This window comes from Anser cygnoides, chromosome W (genome assembly GCF_040182565.1).
Source record: "Anser cygnoides isolate HZ-2024a breed goose chromosome W, Taihu_goose_T2T_genome, whole genome shotgun sequence".
Classification (NCBI taxonomy): domain Eukaryota; kingdom Metazoa; phylum Chordata; class Aves; order Anseriformes; family Anatidae; genus Anser; species Anser cygnoides.
In genome coordinates, this window is record NC_089911.1 from 3,958,061 (window position 1) to 3,979,704 (window position 21,644).

General features: G+C 67.2%; 1 protein-coding gene across 1 annotated transcript; it reads right to left on the reverse strand.

The window, feature by feature from the left end:
• Positions 1-26: 26 nt before the first annotated feature.
• LOC136788557 (fermitin family homolog 3-like) lies at positions 27-20,984 on the reverse strand. The gene is given in 20 exon segments (XM_066987117.1): positions 27-460; positions 3,129-3,209; positions 3,211-3,271; positions 3,838-3,962; positions 5,663-5,774; positions 5,813-5,855; positions 5,858-5,924; positions 7,243-7,349; positions 9,839-9,884; positions 9,887-9,971; positions 10,104-10,153; positions 10,687-10,763; positions 12,101-12,190; positions 12,193-12,238; positions 14,232-14,339; positions 14,995-15,097; positions 16,585-16,757; positions 17,118-17,260; positions 18,542-18,775; positions 20,717-20,984. Coding segments are annotated over 20 exon segments (2,244 nt in total). The 5' UTR covers positions 20,931-20,984; the 3' UTR covers positions 27-181.
• Between the last annotated feature and the right edge of the window lie 660 nt (positions 20,985-21,644).

Below are 21,644 nucleotides of genomic sequence, written 5' to 3' on the forward strand. Positions count from 1 at the left end.
GGCACAAGCCCTTGTACGCCCCCTCCCCCCCCAACCCCAGCCATTAAACCGTTAGCACACGAGTGTTGCACGAGGACCTTGCACGAAGATTTGGGGGGGGAGGGGGCACGAGCCCCTTGCACGAGGACAAGACCCCTTGCACAAGGATTGGGGGGGGCCCCTGACCCCAGCCATTAAACCGTTAGCGCACGAGCGTCACACGAGGGGGCGGTTGCACAAGTGCGGGTGGGGGGCACAAAGCTGGTGCTGGTGTCACACGAGGATTTTTTTTTTTTGGGGGGGGGGGGCGCTCAGGGCTCCTCGTGCCCCCCGTGAGCTTGTAGAAGAGGTCGAGGTCGAGGGGCTGCCCCTGGCGGCGCCCCCCAGGCAGATGTACCCCCAGGTACTCGTGCACCGTCTGGCACGAGGCCGACACCACGCTGAAGGCCACGTTCACCTGCTCCTCGAACTCGATCGCCACCTGCGGGGGGGGCAAATTTTGGGGGGGGGGGTAAATTTTGGGGGGTGGGGGCAAATTTTGGGGGGCAGGGGGGGGTTGGGGGGGCGGGGGGGAAATTGGGGGGGGGGGGTGGAGTGCGGGGGAATTTGGGGGGAATTGGGAGTGGGGGGGCAAATTTGGGGGGGGGGGGTGGGGGGGGGAAAATTGGGAAAATTAAATTGGGGGGGGGGGCAAATTGGGGCAAATTGGGGTGGGGGGCAAATTGGGGGGGGGAATTTGGGGGGGGGCAAATTGGGAAAATTAAATTGGGGGGGGCAAATTGGTGGGGGGCAAATTGGGGTGGGGGGGCAAATTGCGGGGGGAATTGGGGGCAAATTGGAGTGGGGGGCAAAAGGGGGAAAGTTTGGGGGCAGGCAAATTGGAGTGGGGGGGAAAATGGGGGGGGCAAATTGGGGGGGCAAATTGGGGGCAAATTGGGGGGCAGGGGGCAAATCGGAGTGGGGGGCAAATTGGGGGGGGCAAATTTGGGGGGGGGGTGGAGTGGGGGGGCAAATTAGGGGGAATTGGGGGGCAAATTGGGGGGCAAATTTGGGGGGCAAATTGGGGGGCAAATTGGGGGGTAAATTGGAGTGGGGGGCAAGGGGGGCAAATTCGGGGGGGGCAAATTGGAGTGGGGGGCAAATTGGGGGGGGGCAAATTGGGGGCAAATTGGGGGGCAGGGGGCAAATTGGAGTGGGGGGGCAATTTGGGGGGCAAATTTGGGGGGGGGGTGGGTGGGGGGGCAAATTGGGGGGGGGCAAATTGGGGGGGGGGGGTGGAGTGGGGGGGCAAATTGGGGGGGGGGAAATTGGAGTGGGGGGCAAATTGGGGGGGGGGGACTGGGGGGCAAATTTGGGGGGCAAATTTTGGGGGGGGGCAAATTGGAGTGGGGGGCAAAGGGGGAAATTTGGGGGGCAAATTGGAGTGGGGGGCAAATTGGAGTGGGGGGGGCAAATTGGAGTGGGGTGGGCAAATTTGGGGGCAAATTGGAGGGGGCAAATTGGAGTGGGGGGGCAAAGGGGGGGGAAATTCGGGGGCAAATTGGAGTGCGGGGGCAAATTGGAGGGGGCAAATTTGGGGGGGCAAATTGGAGTTGGGGGGCACGCAGGGGAACCCCAACCCCACCCAGTCCCTTCCCAGTAACCCCCAGTGCCCTCCCAGTAACCCCCAGCACCTCCCAGTAAGACTTAGCCCCTTCCCAGTGTCTCCCAGCACCCCCCAGCCCTCTCCCAGTGCTCCCAGTAACCCCCAGCGCCCTCCCAGTGCTCCCAGTGCCCACCTGCTGGCTGGCCCAGTTGACGTTCCACTGGCGCACGGAGCTGTAGCGCCCCCCAGTAACCCCCCAGTGCCCCCCAGCCCCCTCCCAGCGCCCCCAAAGCCCCCTCCCAGTGCCCCCATCCCCCTCCCAGTGCCTCCCAGTGCCTCCCAGTGCTCCCAGTGCCCACCTGCTGGCTGTCCCAGTTGACGTTCCACTGGCGCACGGAGCTGTAGCGCCCCCAGTAACCCCCAGTGCCCCCCAGCCCCCTCCCAGCGCCCCCAAAGCCCCCTCCCAGTGCCTCCCAGTGCCTCCCAGTGCTCCCAGTGCCCACCTGCTGGCTGTCCCAGTTGACGTTCCACTGGCGCACGGAGCTGTAGCGCCCCCAGTAACCCCCCAGTGCCCCCCAGCCCCCTCCCAGCGCCCCCAAAGCCCCCTCCCAGTGCCTCCCAGTGCTCCCAGTGCCCACCTGCTGGCTGTCCCAGTTGACGTTCCACTGGCGCACGGAGCTGTAGCGCCCCCAGTAACCCCCCAGTGCCCCCCAGCCCCCTCCCAGCCCCCCAAAGCCCCCTCCCAGTGCCTCTATCCCCCTCCCAGTGCCTCCCAGTGCCTCCCAGTGCTCCCAGTGCCCACCTGCTGGCTGTCCCAGTTGACGTTCCACTGGCGCACGGAGTTGTAGCGCCCCCAGTAACCCCCAGTGCCCCCCAGCCCCCTCCCAGCGCCCCCAAAGCCCCCTCCCAGTGCCCCTATCCCCCTCCCAGTGCCTCCCAGTGCCTCCCAGTGCCTCCCAGTGCTCCCAGTGCCCACCTGCTGGCTGTCCCAGTTGACGTTCCACTGGCGCACGGAGCTGTAGCGCCCCCAGTAACCCCCCAGTGCCCCCCAGCCCCCTCCCAGCGCCCCCAAAGCCCCCTCCCAGTGCCTCCCAGTGCTCCCAGTGCCCACCTGCTGGCTGTCCCAGTTGACGTTCCACTGGCGCACGGAGCTGTAGCGCCCCCAGTAACCCCCAGTGCCCCCCAGCCCCCCAAAGCCCCCTCCCAGTGCCTCTATCCCCCTCCCAGTGCCTCCCAGTGCCTCCCAGTGCTCTCAGTGCCCACCTGCTGGCTGGCCCAGTTGACGTTCCACTGGCGCACGGAGCTGTAGCGCCCCCAGTAACCCCCCAGTGCCCCCCAGCCCCCTCCCAGCGCCCCCAAAGCCCCCTCCCAGTGCCTCCCAGTGCCTCCCAGTGCCTCCCAGTGCTCCCAGTGCCCACCTGCTGGCTGTCCCAGTTGACGTTCCACTGGCGCACGGAGCTGTAGCGCCCCCAGTAACCCCCCAGTGCCCCACCAGCCCCCTCCCAGCGCCCCCAAAGCCCCCTCCCAGTGCCTCCCAGTGCCTCCCAGTGCTCCCAGTGCCCACCTGCTGGCTGTCCCAGTTGACGTTCCACTGGCGCACGGAGCTGTAGCGCCACGTGCGGGTGACGGCGCCGGTGGCGGGCTCCGAGGCGCACCAGGCGGGTGGCGCCGATGCCCAGCACCTCGTCCCGGCGGCTGCCCTTGAACCTGGCGGGACCCCCCCACGCCCCCCCTCGGGGTCACGGAGGGGGACGAAAATAGGGGGACCCCCCACCACCCTCCTCAAAGCAGAGGGGACCCCCTAAAAAAACACCCCCCCGGGGACCCCTCCCCTAAAGAGCCGGCATCCTCCTGGATGTTTAGGACCCCTCCCAAAACACCTGGGACCCCCCCCCCCAAAAAAAAACTTGGACCCCCCCGAACCCCAAAGACCCCCCAAACCCCCCCACCTCCCCTCCCAGCCACCAGGGTCCCCCCATCCCCCCATTATCCCCCCCATACCCCCCATTATCCCCCCCCCAGCCCCCCAACCCCCCATCCCGGGTCTGCCCCCCCCAAAAAGAACCTTAGACCCCCCAGACCCCCCAGACCCCCAAAGCCCCCCCGCGCCCCCCAATCTCCCCTCCCAGCCACCAGGGTCCCCCCATCCCCCCATTATCCCCCCCATACCCCCCATTATCACCCCCATACCCCCCATTATCACCCCCCCCAGCCCCCCAGCCGCCCCCCCCGGGTCAGTGCCCCCCCCAGCGCCCCCCGCGCCCCCCCCTCACCGCACGAGGAAGCAGGCGAGGCCGAAGCCGGGCAGGGCCCTCCAGGCCTGCAGGAAGCGGAGCCGAGCCTCGGCCGCCGGCAGCGCCGCCACGTGCTGGTGGGCCTCCAGGATGCGGGGCACCAGCTGGGGGGGGGGGCATCAGAAAATGGGGGGGGGCATTAGAAAATGGGGGCAAAAGGAAATGGGGGGCATCAGGAAATGGGGGGGCAACAGGAAATGGGGGGTGGGAGGGGGGCATGGGGGAGCAAGGCACGAGGGCCCCAGGATGCGGGGCACCAGCTGGGGGGGGGCATCAGAAAATGGGGGGGGGGGCATTGGAAAATGGGGGGGCAAAAGGAAATGGGGGGCACCAGGAAATGGGGGGGGGCACCAGGAAATGGGGCATGGGGGGGGGGGTCATGGGGGAGCACGGCACGAGGGCCTCAGGATGCGGGGCACCAGCTGGGGGGGGGGCATCAGAAAATGGGGGGGGGCAAAAGGAAATGGGGGGGGCATCAGAAAATGGGGGGGGCATCAGAAAATGGGGGGGGCAAAAGGAAATGGGGGGGCATCAGAAAATGGGGGGCACCAGGAAATGGGGGGGGGCATCAGAAAATGGGGGGGCACCAGGAAATGTGGGGGGCACCAGGGCACAAGGGCCCCAGGATGCGGGGCACCAGCTGGGGGGGGGGCATCAGAAAATGGGGGGGGGCATTAGAAAATGGGGGGGCAAAAGGAAATGGGGGGGGCAACAGGAAATGGGGGGGCACCAGGAAATGGGGGGGGGGCATCAGAAAATGGGGGGGGCACCAGGGCAATTAAGGGGCCCCCAGGGATGGGGGCGGGCAATTAGGGGGGGTCCCTACAGATGGGGGCAACTAGGGGGTCCCCATGGATGGGGGGGGCAATTAGAGAGTCCCTATAGATGGGGAGGGCAATTAGAGGGTCCCCATCGATGGGGGGCATTAGGGGGGGGTCCCCATTGATGGGGGGGCAATTAGGGGGTCCCTACAGATGGGGGGGGGCAATTAGAGGGTCCCCGTTGATTGGGGGGGCAATTAGGGGGTCCCTATAGACGGGGGGGGATTAGAGGGTCCCCATCGATGGGGGGGGTAATTAGAGGGTCCCCATGGATTAGGGGCAATTATGGGGTCCCCAGGGATGGGGGGGGGTGCAATTAGAGAGTCCTCATTGATTGGGGGGGGCATTAGAGGGTCCCTACAGATGGGGGGTGCAATTAGAGAGTCCTCATTGATTGGGGGGGCATTAGAGGGTCCCTACAGATGGGGGGGCAATTAGAGGGTCCTCATTGATTGGGGGGGCATTAGAGGGTCCCTACAGATGGGGGGGCAATTAGAGGGTCCCCATTGATTGGGGGGGCAATTAGGGGTCCCTATAGATGGGGGGCAATTAGGGGGTCCTCATGGATTGGGGGGGGCAATTACAGGGTCCCCGTTGATTGGGGGGCAATTACGGGGGTCCCCGTAGAATGAGGGGGCATTAGGGGGTCCCTACAGATTGGGGGGGCAATTAGGGGTCCCCATAGACGGGGGGGCAATTAGGGGGTCCCTATAGACGGGGGCGGGCAATTAGGGGGGGGGTCCCGATCGATGGGGGTAATTAGGGGTCCCCATTGATTGGAGGGGGCAATTACGGGGGTCCCCATGGATTGGGGGGGGGGCATTAGAGGGTCCCCATCTATGGGGGGTAATTAGAGGGTCCCTATAGACCGGGGGGGCAATTAGGGGTCCCCATCGATTGGGGGGCAATTAGGGGGTCCCTATAGATTGGGGGGGGGGCAATTTGGGGGGGGGCAATTTTGGGGGGGGGGGGGATCCCTTCACCTGCTTGGCCTTGAACTTGCGCTGGAAGCGGGGGCGAGCAGCAGCCGGGGGTCCGGGGGCGGCGCGGGGGCCGGCGGCGGCGGCGACCGGGGGGGGTTTTGGGGGGCGTCGGCTTGGGGGGGGGGGCACGGGCGCGGCCCCCCCGGCTGCAGCCCCAGCACCCCCAGCACCCCCCGCGCCTCGGCCCCGAAGCGGCGTCGGCCAGGGAGCGCCCGCGGGACGCCAGGCGGCAGCCGGCCACCCAGCGGGCGTACTGGGGGGCCTGGTTTTTTGGGGGGGGGGGGCAAAGTCAGGGACCCCCACACACCACGGAATAGGTGGGGTGGGTCTGGGGGGGCCCTGACACCCCCCACCCCCGTGATTTTCCTCCTCCTTTTCTCCTAAATGGCTCCTTGGGGATCCCCCCCCCAAAAAAATGGGGTGGGGGGGGGGATATATGGGGGGGTGTGGTTCTGGGACCCCCCCCAGACCCCCAAAAGTCCCCCCCACACACACACTCTGTGACACCCCCCCCCCCCCCCCAGTAAAGGCCCCAGGACCCCCCCTAAATCCCCCCCCCCGACTGCAAAAGCCCCCCAGGGCCGGCCCCCCCAAAGTCACTGGACCACCCCCCCCCCCCAAAAAACTTACTGGGACCCCCCAGCCCCCCCCCGAAACTATGGGGATATATTGAGGGGACCCCCCCCAAAGCCCTAAGCCCCCCCCCAACCCCTCTCTCCATCACCCCCATGTCCCAAGGAGGACCTGCAGGACCCCCCAGACCCCCCGGGACCCCCCGGGACCCCCGGGACCCCCGAACCCCCCAGGACCCCCCCCCGGTGCTCCCCGCCCCCCCCGGGCCCCCCCAGCCCTGTCCCCCCAGAGCCCCCCCAGGCCCCCTAACCCCCCCCCCCCTTTCTCCATCACCCCATATCCCAAAGAGGACCTGCAGGACCCCCCAGGACCCCCCGGGACCCCCCAGGACCCCCGGGACCCCCCAGGACCCCCCCGGTGCTCCCCGCCCCCCCCGGGACCCCCCCAGTGCTCCCTGCCCCCCAGTACAGCCCCCCCCAGAGCACCCCCCACCCCCTTTCTCCATCACCCCATATCCCAAAGAGGAGCTGCAGGACCCCTCGGGACCCCCAGGACCCCCCGGGACCCCCCCGAACCCCCGGGACCCCCCGGTGCTCCCCGCCCCCCCGGGACCCCCAGCCCTGTCCCCCCCAGAGCCCCCCAAACCCCCTAAACCCCCCCCCCAACCCCCCCTTTCTCCATCACCCCATATCCCAAAGAGGACCTGCAGGACCCCCCAGGACCCCCAGGACCCCCCGGGACCCCACCAGAACCCCCAGGGACCCCCCCCAAGTACTCTCTGCCCCCCCCCGGCCCCCCCCAGCCCTGTCCCCCCCAGAGCCCCCCCCGCCCCCTAACCCCTCCCCCCCCAACCCCCTTTCTCCATCACCCCATATCCCAAAGAGGACCTGCAGGAACCCCCAGGACCCCCGGGACCCCCCCAAGACCCCCAGGGACCCCCAGGACCCCCCCCCGGTGCTCCCCGCCCCCCCCGCCCCCCCCCCGGCGCTGCCCCCCCCCCCACTCACGTCTCGGCACCGCAGCTGCACCTCGCTCATGCCCTCGGGGGCCGCCACCAGGAGGCGGATGCAGAATTTCTGCGCCCCCACGTTGACGTCGGGGGTCACCTCGCAGCCTGGGGGGGGGCAAGGTTGGGGGGGGGGGGGGGTGGGGGGGGGGGGGGGGGGGCAAGTGGGGGGGGGGGCTGGGGACCCCCCGGGGGTCCCCACGTGTAGGGGATTTGCGATTATCCCCCAAAAATGGGGTGTTTGGGGGGGGGTGGGGAGGGGGTTTTGGGGGGTGGGGAGGGGTTGGGGGGGGGTAGGAAGGGGGGCGTTATGGGGGTCTTTGGGGGGGTCGTGGGGGCATTTAGGGGGCTGGGGGGGGGTCAAGGGGGGTCATGGGGTATTTAGGGGCCGGGGGGGGGCCTTGGGGGGGTTCAGGGGCATTTAGGGGGCTGGGGGCGGTGTTATGGGGGTCTTTGGGGGGGGGGGGTCGTGGGGGTGTTTATGGGGTTTGGGGGGGCTGTGGGGGCATTTAGGGGGCTGGGGGGGTCATAAGGGGGGGAGTCATGGGGCATTTGGGGGCCGGGGGGGGGGGGTCTTGGGGGGGGTTCAGGGGCATTTAGGGGGCTGGGGGGGGGGCGTTATGGGGTCTTGGGGGGGTCGTGGGGTGTTTATGGGGTTGGGGGGCTATGGGGGCACTTAGGGGGCTGGGGGGTTATAGGGGGCATCTATGGGGTTTGGGGGGGGGCTATGGGGGCATTTAGGGAGCTGGGGGGGGGGGTCATAAGGGGGAGTAATGGGGCATTTGGGGGCCGGGGGGGGTTCCTGGGGGGATTCAGGGGCATTTAGGGGGCTGGGGGGGGGTCATAAGGGGGAGTCATGGGGTATTTAGGGGCCGGGGGGGGGGCCTTGGGGGGGGGGGGGTTCAGGGGGCATTTAGGGGGCTGGGGGGTTATGGGGGTCTTGGGGGGGGGGGGGGTCGTGGGGTGTTTATGGGGTTGGGGGGCTATGGGGGCATTTAGGGGGCTGGGGGTTATAGGGGGCATCTATGGGGTTTGGGGGGGGGTATGGGGGCATTTAGGGGGCTGGAGGGGTCATAAGGGGGGAGTCATGGGGCATTTGGGGGGCGGGGGGGCTTGGGGGCTATGGGGGCATTTAGGGGGCTGGGGGGTTATAGGGGGCATCTATGGGGTTTGGGGGGGGGGCTATGGGGGCATTTAGGGAGCTGGGGGGGGGGTCATAAGGGGGGGGAGTCACGGGGCATTTGGGGGCCGGGGGGGTTCCTGGGGGGATTCAGGGGCATTTAGGGGGCTGGGGGGTCATAAGGGGGGAGTCATGGGGTATTTAGGGGCCGGGGGGGGGGGGGGCCTTGGGGGGGGTTCAGGGGCATTTAGGGGGCTGGGGGGGGTTATGGGGGTCTTTGGGGGGGGGGGGTCGTGGGGTGTTTATGGGGTTGGGGGGCTGTGGGGACATTTAGGGGGCTGGGGGGGTCATAAGGGGGGAGTCATGGGGTATTTAGGGGCCGGGGGGGGGGCCTTGGGGGGGGGGTTCAGGGGCATTTAGGGGGCTGGGGGCGTTATGGGGGGGTCTTTGGGGGGGCTGTGGGGGCATTTAGGGGGCTGGGGGTTACAGGGGGCATCTATGGGGTTTGGGGGGCTATGGGGGCATTTAGGGAGCTGGGGGGGGGGTCATAAGGGGGGGTCATGGGGTATTTAGGGGCCGGGGGGGGCCTTAGGGGGGGGGGTTCCAGGGGCATTTAGGGGGCTGGGGGGCGTTATGGGGGGGTCTTTGGGGGGGCTATGGGGGCATTTAGGGGGCTGGGGGGGGGTTATGGGGGTCTTGGGGGGGGTCGTGGGGTGTTTATGGGGTTGGGGGGGCTATGGGGGCATTTAGGGGGCTGGGGGGGTCAAAGGGGGGTCATGGGGTAGTTAGGGGCCAGGGGGGGGGGCCTTGGGGGGTTCAGGGGCATTTAGGGGGCTGGGGGGGTCATAAGGGAGGAGTCATGGGGCATTTGGGGGCGGGGGGGGGGTCTTGGGGGGGATTCAGGGGCATTTAGGGGGAAGGGGGGCGTTATGGGGTCTTGGGGGGGGGGTCATGGGGTGTTTATGGGGTTGGGGGGGGGCTATGGGGGGGTCGGAGGGCATTTATGGGGTTTGGGGGGGGGGGGTTCAGGGGGGATTTGGGGGCATTTAGGGGGCTGGGGGTTATGGGGGTCTTGGGGGGTTAATGCGGATTTTGGGGTCTGGGGGAGTCTTGGGGGGTTCAGGGGAATTTAGGGGTGTGGGGGGTGTACTTTGGGGAGAAAAGGGAAGGATTTGGGGCTAACAGGGGGGTCGGGGGGGGGGCGGGTTGAGGAGGGGTCCGGGGTGAATTTGGGGGGGGAATTTGGGGGGGGGGATTTAGGAGGGGGAATTTGGGGGGGGATTTAGGAGGGGGAATTTGGGGGGGGGGGATTTGGGGAGGGGGGGGGATTTGGGGGTCCCTCAGTGTTGGGCGGGGGGAGGAACAAGGGGGTTGGGAGCAACTTGGGGGGGGAGGATTGGGGGGGGGGTTATGAGGAGGGGGGGGGGTCCCGGGGGGGGGGGGTCCCGGGGGGGGGGGTCCCGGGGGGGGGTCTCACCCTTGAGGCTGAGCTGCTGCAGGGGCTCCCCGCGCCCCCGGCCCCCCCCCCCCCCGCCTTGTAGCAGGCCAGGGTGGTCCCGCTCAGCACGGCCCAGTGGGGGCGGAAGCCGCGCAGCGCCAGCCTGCGGGGCCTGGGGGGGCACAAACGGGGCCGGGGGGGGCCCGCCGTTAGCCGGGGGGGGCCCCGCCAGGGCCGGGGGGGCCCGAAAGGACCCCGCTATAGGGGGCGGGGGACCCCCCCCCGGTTATCCCCCCCCCCCCACCTGTAGATCTCCAGCTCCTCTGCCAGCTCGGGGATGGCCGCCAGGTCCTCCTATGGGGGGGGGGTCCAGTATGGCCCAGTATGGCCCAGTATGGCCCAGTATGGTCCAGTATGGCCCAGTATGGTCCAGTATGGCCCAGTATGGCCCAGTATGGTCCAGTATGGCCCAGTATGGCCCAGTATGGCCCAGTTTCACCAGACCCCCTCCAGTCTCCCCAGTGACACCAGGGGAGCCCCCCAGTACCTCTCAGTGCCCCCCAGTACCTCCCAGTGCAGCCAGGAAAGCCCCTGAGTTTCTCCCAGTGTCCCCCAGTACCTCCCAGTACCCCCCAGTACGGCAAGAAGACCCCCCAGTACACCCTGATGGGTCCAGAAGACTCCCCCAGGTACGTCCCAGTGCCCCCAAGTACCTCCCAGTACCCCCCAGTCCCTCCCAGTATGGCAAGAAGACCCCCCCCCCCAGTACCTCCCAGTGTCCCCCAGTACCTCCCAGTACCCCCCAGTACGGCAAGAAGACCCCTCCCAGTACCTCCCAGTACCCCCCCCAATACCTCCCAGTATGGCAAGAAGACCCCTCCCAGTACCTCCCAGTACACCCCAATGGGTCCAGAAGACTCCCCCAGGTACCTCCCAGTGTCCCCCAGTACCTCCCAGTGCCCCCCTATACCTCCCAGTATGGCAAGAAAGACCCCCCAGTACCTCCCAGTGTCCCCCAGTACTTCCCAGTGCCCCCCAGTACCTCCCAGTATGGCAAGAAGTCCCCCCAGTACCTCCCAGTGCCCCCCAATACCTCCCAGTATGGCAAGAAGACCCCCCCAGGTACCTCCCAGTGTCCCTCAGTACCTCCCAGTACCCCCCAGTACCTCCCAGTGCCCCCAGTACCTCCCAGTATGGCAAGAAGACCCCCCCAGTACCTCCCAGTGCCCCCCAGTACACCCCCATGGGTCCAGAAGACCCCCCAGGTACCTCCCAGTGTCCCCCAGTACCTCCCAGTGCCCCCCAATACCTCCCAGTATGGCAAGAAGACCCTCCCAGTACCTCCCAGTGCCTCCCAGTACACCCCGATGGGTCCAGAAGACCCCCCCAGTACCTCCCAGTGTCCCCCAGTACCTCCCAGTATGGCAAGAAGACCCCCCCCCAGTACCTCCCAGTGCCTCCCAGTACACCCCAATGGGTCCAGAAGACCCCCCCCAGTACCTCCCAGTGTCCCCCAGTACCTCCCAGTACCCCCCAATACCTCCCAGTATGGCAAGAAGACCCTCCCAGTACCTCCCAGTACACCCCGATGGGTCCAGAAGACCCCCCCAGTACCTCCCAGTGCCCCCCAGTACCTCCCAGTACCCCCCAATACCTCCCAGTATGGCAAGAAGACCCTCCCAGTACTTCCCAGTACACCCCGATGGGTCCAGAAGACCCCCCCCAGCACCTCCCACTGTCCCCCAGTACCTCCCAGTACACCCCAATACCTCCCAGTATGGCAAGAAGACCCTCCCAGTACCTCCCAGTATGGCAAGAAGACCCTCCCCAGTACCTCCCAGTGTCCCCCAGTACCTCCCAGTACACCCCGATGGGTCCAGAAGACTCCCCCAGGTACCTCCCAGTGCCCCCAAGTACCTCCCAGTACCCCCCAGTCCCTCCCAGTATGGCAAGAAGACCCCCAGTACCTCCCAGTACACCCCGATGGGTCCAGAAGACCCCCCCAGTACCTCCCAGTGTCCCCCAGTACGGCAAGAAGACCCCCAGTACCTCCCAGTGCCTCCCATTACACCCTGACAGGCCCAGAAGACCCCCCAGTACCTCCCAGTGCCCCCCAGTACACCCCCATGGGTCCAGAAGACCCCCCAGGTACCTCCCAGTGCCCCCCAATACCTCCCAGTATGGCAAAAAGCCCCCTCCCAGTACTTCCCAGTGCCCCCCAGTACACCCCGATGGGTCCAGAAGACCCCCGGACCACCTCCCAGTGTCCCCCAGTAGCTCCCAGTGCCCTCCCAGTCTCACCAGCGGGCTGGGGGTGCCGCCGGGGTCCCCCCCCCAGTTTCACCTCCAGGTTGTTGAGGGCGGCGTCGAGGTCGTCCAGGGCGGGGTCGCCCCCCCGGGCTCCGACAGCTCCCCCGCCCCCAGCTCGTCAATGTGGTACTGGGGGGGGGGGGTGTCAAAATTGGGGGGGTCAGAACGGGGGGGGGGTCGGGGAGGGGCCCCCAAAGCGGCTGGGGGTCTGGGGGGGGGGCGGGGGGTATTAGGGGGTCGTGGAAGGGGGATTTGGGGGGCAGGATTTTGGGGGGGGGGGGTTTGGGGGTGGGGGGGTCCTGGGGGGCAGGGTTTTTTGGGGGGGGGATTTGGGGCCCCCAAACCAGCTGGGGGGGTTGGGGGGGCAGGGGTATTAGGGGTTGGGGCAGGGGGGATTTGGGGACTGGGGGGTCCTGGGGGCAGGTTTTTTTTTGAGGGGGGGGGGGGGATTTGGGGGCCCCCAAACCAGCTGGGGGGTTGGGGGGGCAGGGGGTATTAGGGGGTTGGGGCAGGGGGGGATTTGGGGACTGGGGGGTCCTGGGGGCAGGTTTTTTTTTTGAGGGGGGGGATTTGGGGCCCCCAAACCAGCTGGGGGTTGGGGGGGCAGGGGGTATTAGGGGGTTGGGGCAGGGGGGGATTTGGGGACTGGGGGGTCCTGGGGGGCAGGTTTTTTTTTGAGGGGGGGGATTTGGGGGCCCCCCAAACCAGCTGCAGGGTCTGGGGGGCAGGGGTTGGGGGGGCAGGGGGTATTAGGGGGTGGCGGAAGGGGGGATTTGGGGGGGGGGGTCCTGGGGGGCAGGTTTGGGGGTATTTTGGGCTGGGGGGGATTTGGGGACCCCCAAACCAGCTGGGGGGGTTGGGGGGGGCAGGGGGTATTAAGGGGTTGTGGAAGGGGGGGGATTTGGGGGCTGGGGGGAGGTGCTGAGGGGCAGTTTTTTTTGGGGGGGGGATTTGGGGGCACCCCAAACCAGCTGGGGGTTTGGGGGGGGGGGGGCAGGGGGTATTAGGGGGTCGTGGAAGGGGGTTTTGGGGGCTGGGGGGTCCTGGGGGGCAGGGTTTGGGGGTATTTTGTGGTGGGGGGGGATTGGGGGTATTCTGGGGGGATTATGGGGGTACATTTGGGGTCTCTGCAGCACTTCGGGAGCATTTTGGGGTATATTTAGGGACTTTTGGGGGGAAAACCGGGGAATTTCGGGGGGGGGGGGGGGGCTGGGGGAGATGAGGCTGGGGGGGGCAGCATCTCAGTACAGTTTTGGGGCATTTCAGGGCAGTTTCAGGGCAGTTTCGGGGCATTTCAGGGCATTTTGGGACATTTCAGGGCAGTTTTGTGGTATTTTGGGGCAGTTTTGGGGTGTTTCGGGGCATTTCAGGGCAGTTTTGGGGTATTTTGGGGCATTTCGGGGCATTTCAGGGCAGTTTCGGGGTATTTTGGGGCATTTCAGGGCAGTTTCAGGGCAGTTTTGGGGTATTTTGGGGCAGTTTTGGGGCATTTCAGGGCAGTTTCAGGGTGTTTCAGGGCATTTCACATAAATTTTGGGGTGTTTCAGGGCAGTTTGGGGGTGTTTCAGGGCATTTCAGGGAAATTTTGGGGTGTTTCGGGGCAGTTTGGGGGTGTTTCGGGGCATTTCAGGGCAGTTTCAGGGTGTTTGGGCATTTCAGGGCAGTTTCGGGGCGTTTTGGGGCATTTCAGGGCAGTTTTGGGGCATTTCAGGGCAGTTTCGGGGCGTTTTGGGGCATTTCAGGGCAGTTTCGGGGCGTTTTGGGGCATTTTAGGGCAGTTTCAGGGCATTTCAGGGCAGTTTCGGGGCATTTCAGGGCAGTTTAGGGGCGTTTTGAGGCATTTCAGGGCAGTTTCGGGGCAGTTTTGGGGCATTTCAGGGCAGTTTCGGGGTGTTTTGGGGCATTTCAGGGCAGTTTCGGGGCGTTTTGGGGCATTTCACGGCATTTTTGGGGCATTTCAGGGCAATTTCGGGGCGTTTCAGGGCATTTCACAGCATTTTTGGGGTATTTTGGGACATTTCAGGGCAGTTTTGGGGCATTTCAGGGCATTTCACAGCATTTTTCGGGTATTTTGGGGCATTTCTGGGTAGTTTTGGGGCATTTTGGGGGTCTTTTGGGCCACCTGCAGCGCGGCGAAGAGCATCATCTCCTCCTCGGTGCAGTCGATCTCCTCCAGCAGCAGCGACCAGCGCGCCTGCTCGTACAGCTGGGCCACGCGCACCGCGTCCACCTGGGGGGGGGCACGGGGGGGGGACAGGGGGTTATCGGGGGGGGGGCACGGGGGGACGAGGGGGACACCGGGGGGGGTAAAACGTGCCAGGGGCATGGGGATGACACGCTAAGGGGGTGCCGGAGGGGTTTTGGGGGGGCCATGGGGGATTTTGGGGGGGCTATGGGGGGGTTTGGGGGGCTATGGGGCGATATCAAGGAAGTGGGGGGGGGGGGCAGGTTTTGGGGGTGCCACGGGGGGGGGGGAGGGCATTTTGGGGAGATTTGGGGCTGTTTTGGGGGTGACGATAACGAAGCAGCGGCGCCAGAGGTGAAGGTTTTTGGGGGGGCTATAGGGGGCGTTGGGGGGGGGCTATGGGGGGGGGGATATCAAGGAAGCAGCAGCGGGGGGGGGGGATGAGGTTTTGGGGTGCAGCGGGGGGGTGGGCGAGGTTTTGGGGTGCCATTTTGGGGAGATTTGGGGCTTTTTAGGGGGCGCCGGTAAGGAAGCAGCGAGGTTGAGGAAGGGGCTTGGGGGGGGGGGGGGGGTCAGGGCGGTTTTGGGGGGCTCTGGGGGGGGGGGGGGGCAGGGGGGTTTTGGGGTGCCCTGGGGTTTTGGGGTGCCGGGGGGGGGTTTTGGGGTGCCGGGGGGGGGTTTGGGGTGCCGGGGGGGGCACCTGGGGGTCGATGTCGAGGAAGCAGTAGTACTTGAAGCGCAGCAGCAGCTCCTCGTCGTCGGCCACGTCCTGCTGCATCAGCGAGCGCGACGACACCAGCCACCTGGGGGGGGGCACCCCAAAATTAGGGGACCCCCCCCAGAAAAAATTGGGACCCCCCCCCCCCCCAAAAATTAACCCCCTCCAGACCTCCGCCCCCAAAACCCGCAGCTCAAAGCTGGGCCCCCAAAACTGACCCCCCCCCCCCAAAAGCGGAGCCCAGCAGCCCCCACACGGCCCCCCCCCCCCCAAACACCCCCCCAATTTGCCCCATTGCCCCCCCCAAATACCCCAATCCCCCTCGAGACCCCCCCCCAATCCACCCCAATCCCCCCCAATCCCTTAATCTGCCCCCCCCAAGCCACCCTAAACCACCCCAATCCCCCCCAAGTTGCCCCCCAGCCCCCCCACCCACCCCATTGCCCCCCCAATCCCCTAATTTGCCCCCCCAGCCCCCCAATCCACCCCACTGCCCCTCCCAATCCCCTAATCTGTCCCCCCAGCCCCCCAAACCACCCCAATCCCCCCAGTTGCCCCCCAATCCCCTAATCCCCCCCAATTCCCCCCGCCCCCCAATCGACCCCATTGCCCCCCAATCCCCTAATCCGCCCTCCAGCCCCCCAAACCATCCCAATCCCCCCAAACTGCCCCTCCATCGCCCTCCCCAATCCCTAATCTGCCCCCCCCCAGCGCCCCTAAACCACTCCAATCCCCCCAGTTGCCCCCCAGCCCCCCAATCCACCCCATTACCCCCCAATCCACCCCAAACCACATCCCAATTGCCCCCCAGCCCCCCAATCCACCCCAAACCACATCCCAATTGCCCCCTAGCCCCCCAATCCACCCCACTGCCCCCCAATCCCTAATCTGACCCCCCCCAGCCCCCCAAACCACCCTAATCCACCCTACTGCTTCCCCAATCCCGTAATCTGCCCCCCAGTCCCCCCAAACCACCCCAATCCCCCCCAACCTGCCCCCAATTGCCCCTCAGCCCCCCCAATCCACCCCATTGCCCCCCCAATCCACCCCAATCCCAAAAATCTGCCCCCCAGCCCCCCTAAACCACCCCGATCCCCCCCAAACCGTCCCCCATTGCCCCCCAATCTCCTAATCTGCCCCCCAATCCACCCCAATCTCCCCCAAACTGCCCCCAATTGCCCCTCAGCCCCCCAATCCACCCCATTGCCCCCCAATCCACCCCAATCCCAAAAATCTGCCCCCCAGCCCCCCTAAACCACCTCGATCCCCCCCAAACCGTCCCCCATTGCCCCCCAATCTCCTAATCTGCTCCCCAATCCACCCCAATCTCCCCCAAACTGCCCCCCAATAGCCCCCTTGCCCCCCAATCCCCTAATCTGCCCCCCAAGGCCCCCAATCCACCCCATTGCCCCCCCCAATCTCCTAATCTGCCCCCCAATCCACCCCCAATCTCCCCCAAACTGCCCCCCTGCCCCCCAATCCCCTAATCTGCCCCCCAAGGCCCCCAATCCACCCCATTGCCCCCCTCAAGCCCCCCAATCTGCCCCCAGCCCCCCAAATCCCCCCCCTTACCTCGCATTGATCCGGGTGCGGTGCAGCAGGGGGTTCCCGCGGGGGGGGGCCGGGGGGGGGGCGCAGGGCCCCAGCCCCCCCCGGGGGGGCCACCAGCATCTGGTAGCAGTTGGGGGTGCCCGGGGGCCCCCCGGCGGGGGGAGCAGGTGAGGGGGACCCCGCCATGGCCCCTCCTGGCCTAAATAACAGGGGGGGGGGGTGTGTCACATTGGGGGGGGGTTCCCCTATTTTTGGGGGTCCCAATTTTTTGGTGGGGGGTCCCATTCTTTTTAGGGGGGTCCCCCATTCTTGGGGGTCCCCATTTTTCATTGGGGGGGGGGTCCCACTTTTTTGGGGGTCCGATTTTTCAGTGGGGGGTCCTCCATTTTTTGGGGGTCCCAATTTTTCGACTGGGGGTCCCATTTTTTGGGGGGGGGTCCCCCATTTTTGGTTGGGGGTCCCCCATTTTTGGGGTCCCAATTTTTGTGGTGGGGGTCCCCAATTTTTGGGGGGGGGGTCCCCTTTTAATTTTTTTTTTTTTTGGGGGGGTGGGCACTCACCGGGGGCAGCACAACAGAGCTGAGGTCGAAGTCGACCCCTCCTCCCGGGGGGGGTCGCCGCGCTTCTTGCCCCCCCTTCCTCCTCCTCCTCGTCCTCGGGGGCCGCAGCAGCGACAGCTCCTCAGGGTGCCGGATGCCTGCGCCCCAAAACCACGGTGAGGGTGCCCCAAAGCCCCCCGGAGCCCCCCCCAGACCCCTCCAAGACCCCCCAACCCCCCCAGCCCCTCTAATCCCCTCCAGACCCCCCAGACCCCCCCAAGCCCCTTCTAACATCCCCAAGCCCCCCTCAGACCCATCTAACACCCCCCCACGCTCCCCGAACCCCCCCGTGACCCCTCTAATACCCCCCAGACCCCCCCAGCTCCCCCTAGCCCCCCAAACACACCCTCAGACCCCTCTTAGACCCCCCCAGCTCCCCCCAGCCCCCTCTAACACCCCCATAGCCCCCCCAGCCCCCTCTAACACCTCCCCTATCCCCCCCAGCCCCCCAGCCCCCTCTAACCCCCCCCAGCACCCCTCACCCCCCAGCTCCTCCCTAGCCCCCTCTAACACCCCCTAGCCCCCCAGCCCCCTCTAACACCCCCAGGCCCCCTCTAACACTCCCCTAGCCCCCTCTAACCCCCCCCCCCAGGCACCCTCTAACCCCCCACAGCTCCCCCCTAGCCCCCTCTAACACCCCCCCCCCAGCCCCCTCTAACACCCCCCCCAGCTCCCCCCAACACCCCCCAGCTCCCCCCTAGCCCCCTCTAACAACCCCCAGACCCCCCCAGCTCCCCCCTAGCCCCCTCTAACCCCCCCAACACCCCCCAGCTCTCCCCAGCCCCCTCTAACACCCCCTAGCCCCTCCAGCCCCCTCTAACACTCCCCTAGCCCCACCAACACCCCCCATCTCCCCCCTAACCCCCCCCAACACCCCCCAGCTCCCCCTAGCCCCCTCTAACAACCCCCAGACCCCCCAGCTCCTCCCTAGCCCCTCTAACACCACCCCAGCTCCCCCTAGCCCCCCCAGCCCCCTCTAACACCCCCAGTTCCCCCTAACACCCCCCAGGCCCCCCAGCCCCCTCTAACCCCCCCAGCTCCCCCCTAACATCCCCTAGCCCCCTCTAACCCCCCCAACACCCCCAGCCCCCTCTAACACCCTCCCAGCCCCCTCTAACACCCCCCAGCTCCCCCTAACATCCCCCAGCCCCCTCTAACCCCCCCAACACCCCCCAGCACCCCCTAGTCCCCTCTAAACCCCCCCAGCCCCCCCAGCCCCCCTAACCCCCTCTAACACCCCCCAGCTCCTCCCTAATCCCCTCTAACACCCCCTAGCCCCCCCAGCCCCCTCTAACACCCCCCAGCTCCCCCTAACATCCCCCAGCCCCTCTAACACCCCCCAGCCCCCCTAACCCCCCCATACCCCCCCTGGGACGCACCCAGCAGGCGGCAGGCCTCGGCCACCACCCTGCAGAGGGGCTCGGCGAAGGAGAGGCGCAGGCGCAGGCGGCGGCGGTTGGGCAGGCGGAGGCGCAGGGCCCGGTGCTGGGGGGCGAAGCGGAGCTGCGCGTCCGCCCCCACCCCCAGGGCGTCCAGCGTGCGCCCGGGCCGCAGCAGCCACTGCCGCCGCTGCGCCCACCACAGCGCGTGGTCCGACCAGTCCCGCTGCACCCCTGGGTGGGGGGGGGGCACGGGGGGGGTCAGGGGGGGTCGGGGGGGGGGTATGGTGAGGTATTGGGGGTCCTCCACCCCCCCGTCACCTGTAAATCCCCTAATAGAGACCCTACCCCCCACACATCTCCCCGAACTCCCCCCGTGCTGCACCCCTGGGGGGAAGGGACATGGGGGGGGGGTCAGGGACATGGGGGGGTCAGGGACATGGGGGGGGTCAGGGACATGGGGGGGTCAGGAGGAGGTATGGGGTGGTATTGGGGGTCCTCCGCCCCCCATCATCTGTAAATCCGCTAATAAAGACCCTACCCCCCCCACATCTCCCCGAACTCCCCCCGAGCTGCACCCCTGGGGGGGGGGGGGGGGGGGGGGGGGGTCGGGGGGGGGTCAGGGGGGGTCGGGGGGGGGGGTATGGGGTGGTATTGGGGGTCCTCCACGCCCCCGTCATCCGTAAACCCCCTAATAGAGACCCTACCCCCCACCTCCCCAAAATCCCCCCTTGACCCCCATCGCCCAATATCCCCCCCCAATAGCAACCCTAACCCCCCCATGCCCCCCCATCGCCCAATCCCCCCCAATAGCAACCCTAACCCCCCCAAATGCCCCCCACTCCCCTCATTCCCCCCACCCAATAACCCCCCCAATATCCCCCCAGCCCTTCCATGTCCCCCCCATCACCCGTAACCCCCCCGAAGGCAACCCTAACCCCCCCCAACTGCCCCCCATCACCCCTAACCCCCCCAACTGCCCCCCATCACCCCTAACCCCCCCAACTCCGCACCCAGCCCCCCCACGCTCCCCCATCACCCATCACCCCCCACCCCCCCAAATACCCCCCACCACCCCAACCTCCCCCCAATACCCCCCATCACCCTAAACCCCCCCCAATACTCCCCCATCACCCCAAACCCCCCCCAAAATACCCCCATCACCCTAAACCCCCCCAAACACCCCCCATCACCCTAACCCCCCCCCATGGCACCCCTTGACCCCCCAAATAATCCCCCAGCCCTTCTACGCCCCCCCCCCCACCCTAAAGCCCCCAATGGCACCCCAGAGCCCCCCAACACCCCTCCCCTGCCCCCCCCCCGTACCCCCCAACCCCCAAATTGGGGGGGGGGCAGAGAGAGGCTGGGGGGTTTTGGGGGTCCGGGACAATGGGGGGGGGTCATTGGGTGGCTGGGGGCAATGGGGGTTAGGGGTGATGGGGGGCACAGAGGGGGTGGGGGGGATATTGGGGGGTTATGGGGGGTTAGAGAAGAAGGGGGGGCACAGAGGGGTATTGGGGGTTAGGGGTGCCGGGGGGGTATTGGGGGTGCTATGGGGGGGTAGGGGTGATGGGGGTTATTGGGGGTGAAGTAGAGGGGCTGAAAGGGATTATAGGGTGCTGGGGGGGGCAGGATGGCTGGGGGGCAGGACGGCTGGGGGGGCAGGATGGCTGGGGGGAGGCCTGGGGGTGCCACGGAGGAATTTGGGGGTGCTGGGGGGGCTACAAGGTGCTGCTGGGGGTTAGGGGCACTATGGGGGGGCTGCGAGGTGTTACGGGGGGGCTACGAGGGCCCTGCTGCCCCCCTAAACCGCGGGGTGGGGGGGGGACACGAGGGGGGGCCCTGGGGGTATTTATAGCCCGCGGTTTCCTTATCGCCCCGGCCAGGGGGTGACACGGAAACGGGGGGGGGTTGCGGGGGGGCCCTGGGACCCCCGATAAGGGCTGGGCCCCCCCCGGCCACATCCTGCCCCTCCCCCCCCCCCAGCAGCAGCCACTCAGCACCGCGTGATGGAGGGAAGGACGGGGTGGGGGGGGGGAAACCCTTTCCGACGGGGCGGGGGGGGTCAGGGGGTGCCCCCACATTTCGCTATGGGTCAGAGGGACCCTAAAAGGGTGGGGGGGGGGCCAAATTTGCCCCCCACCCCCACCCCCAGACCCCCCCGGGGGCGCTCACCGACGGTCTCCACGATGAGCAGCATGAGGCCGCCGACGTGCAGGTCCCCGGTGACGCGGAGGGCGACGGTGCGGGTGGGGGTGCCCCCTGCCGCCCCCGGGATGGAGGGGGGGTCTCCGGGGGAGTCGGGGCCCCCCCCGGCCCCCTCCACCTCCACCTGCAGCTCGAAGGAGCCGTCGATGGCCTCCCCCGTGGCCGTCTTCAGCCCCGCCATGGCGCCGGGTGCCACCGCGCCACCCCTGGGTGTCAGGGCCCCCCCCGGCCCCCCCCCCCCACGTAGAGGAAGTGGAGCAGGGGAGGGGACAGCGCCGTGATGTCACCCCCCCCCCAAAAAAGGCCACGCCCAGGTCCCCATTTCCCCCCCCCTCCAATCTTTGGGGTGCCCCCAATATCCCTGCCCCCCCCCCCCATGGATTTGTAACCGTTACATTCAGGGTGACCCCCCCCCAAAAAAAATTTAGGGTCCTTTTTGTCCCCAAAATCGAGGGGGGGGGGCACAGCCTTCCGGGGCCGGGCAGGAAGCGGAAGCCAAGGCCCCGCTTTGGGAGCCACGGCCCCAATTTGGGGACCCCCCCCAAAAAAAGGCAGGATTTGGATGCGTGTTGTCCCCCCCCCCAAAATCCCCCCGATCAGAATAGGTCCCACGATAGCGGCGCCCCCCACCATTAAACCCCATTACCCCCCTGCAGCATCCCAAAATCCCCCCCCCAAAAATAGACCCATCCCCCCCCAAAACCCAAGCACCCCCTTTTTACCCCCCCCCCGTGCCCCCCCCCATTTGACCACGGTGCCTGCCCCCCCCCGCCCCCAAATCCCCCCCCCCCTCGCCCCACAAGAGGCTGGGCCTGGGCAACTGCTCCGCTCTTTATTGGGGCCGCGGCGACCCAAAACCGAGACAATTTGAGTGGGGGGGGGGGCGGTGGGGGGG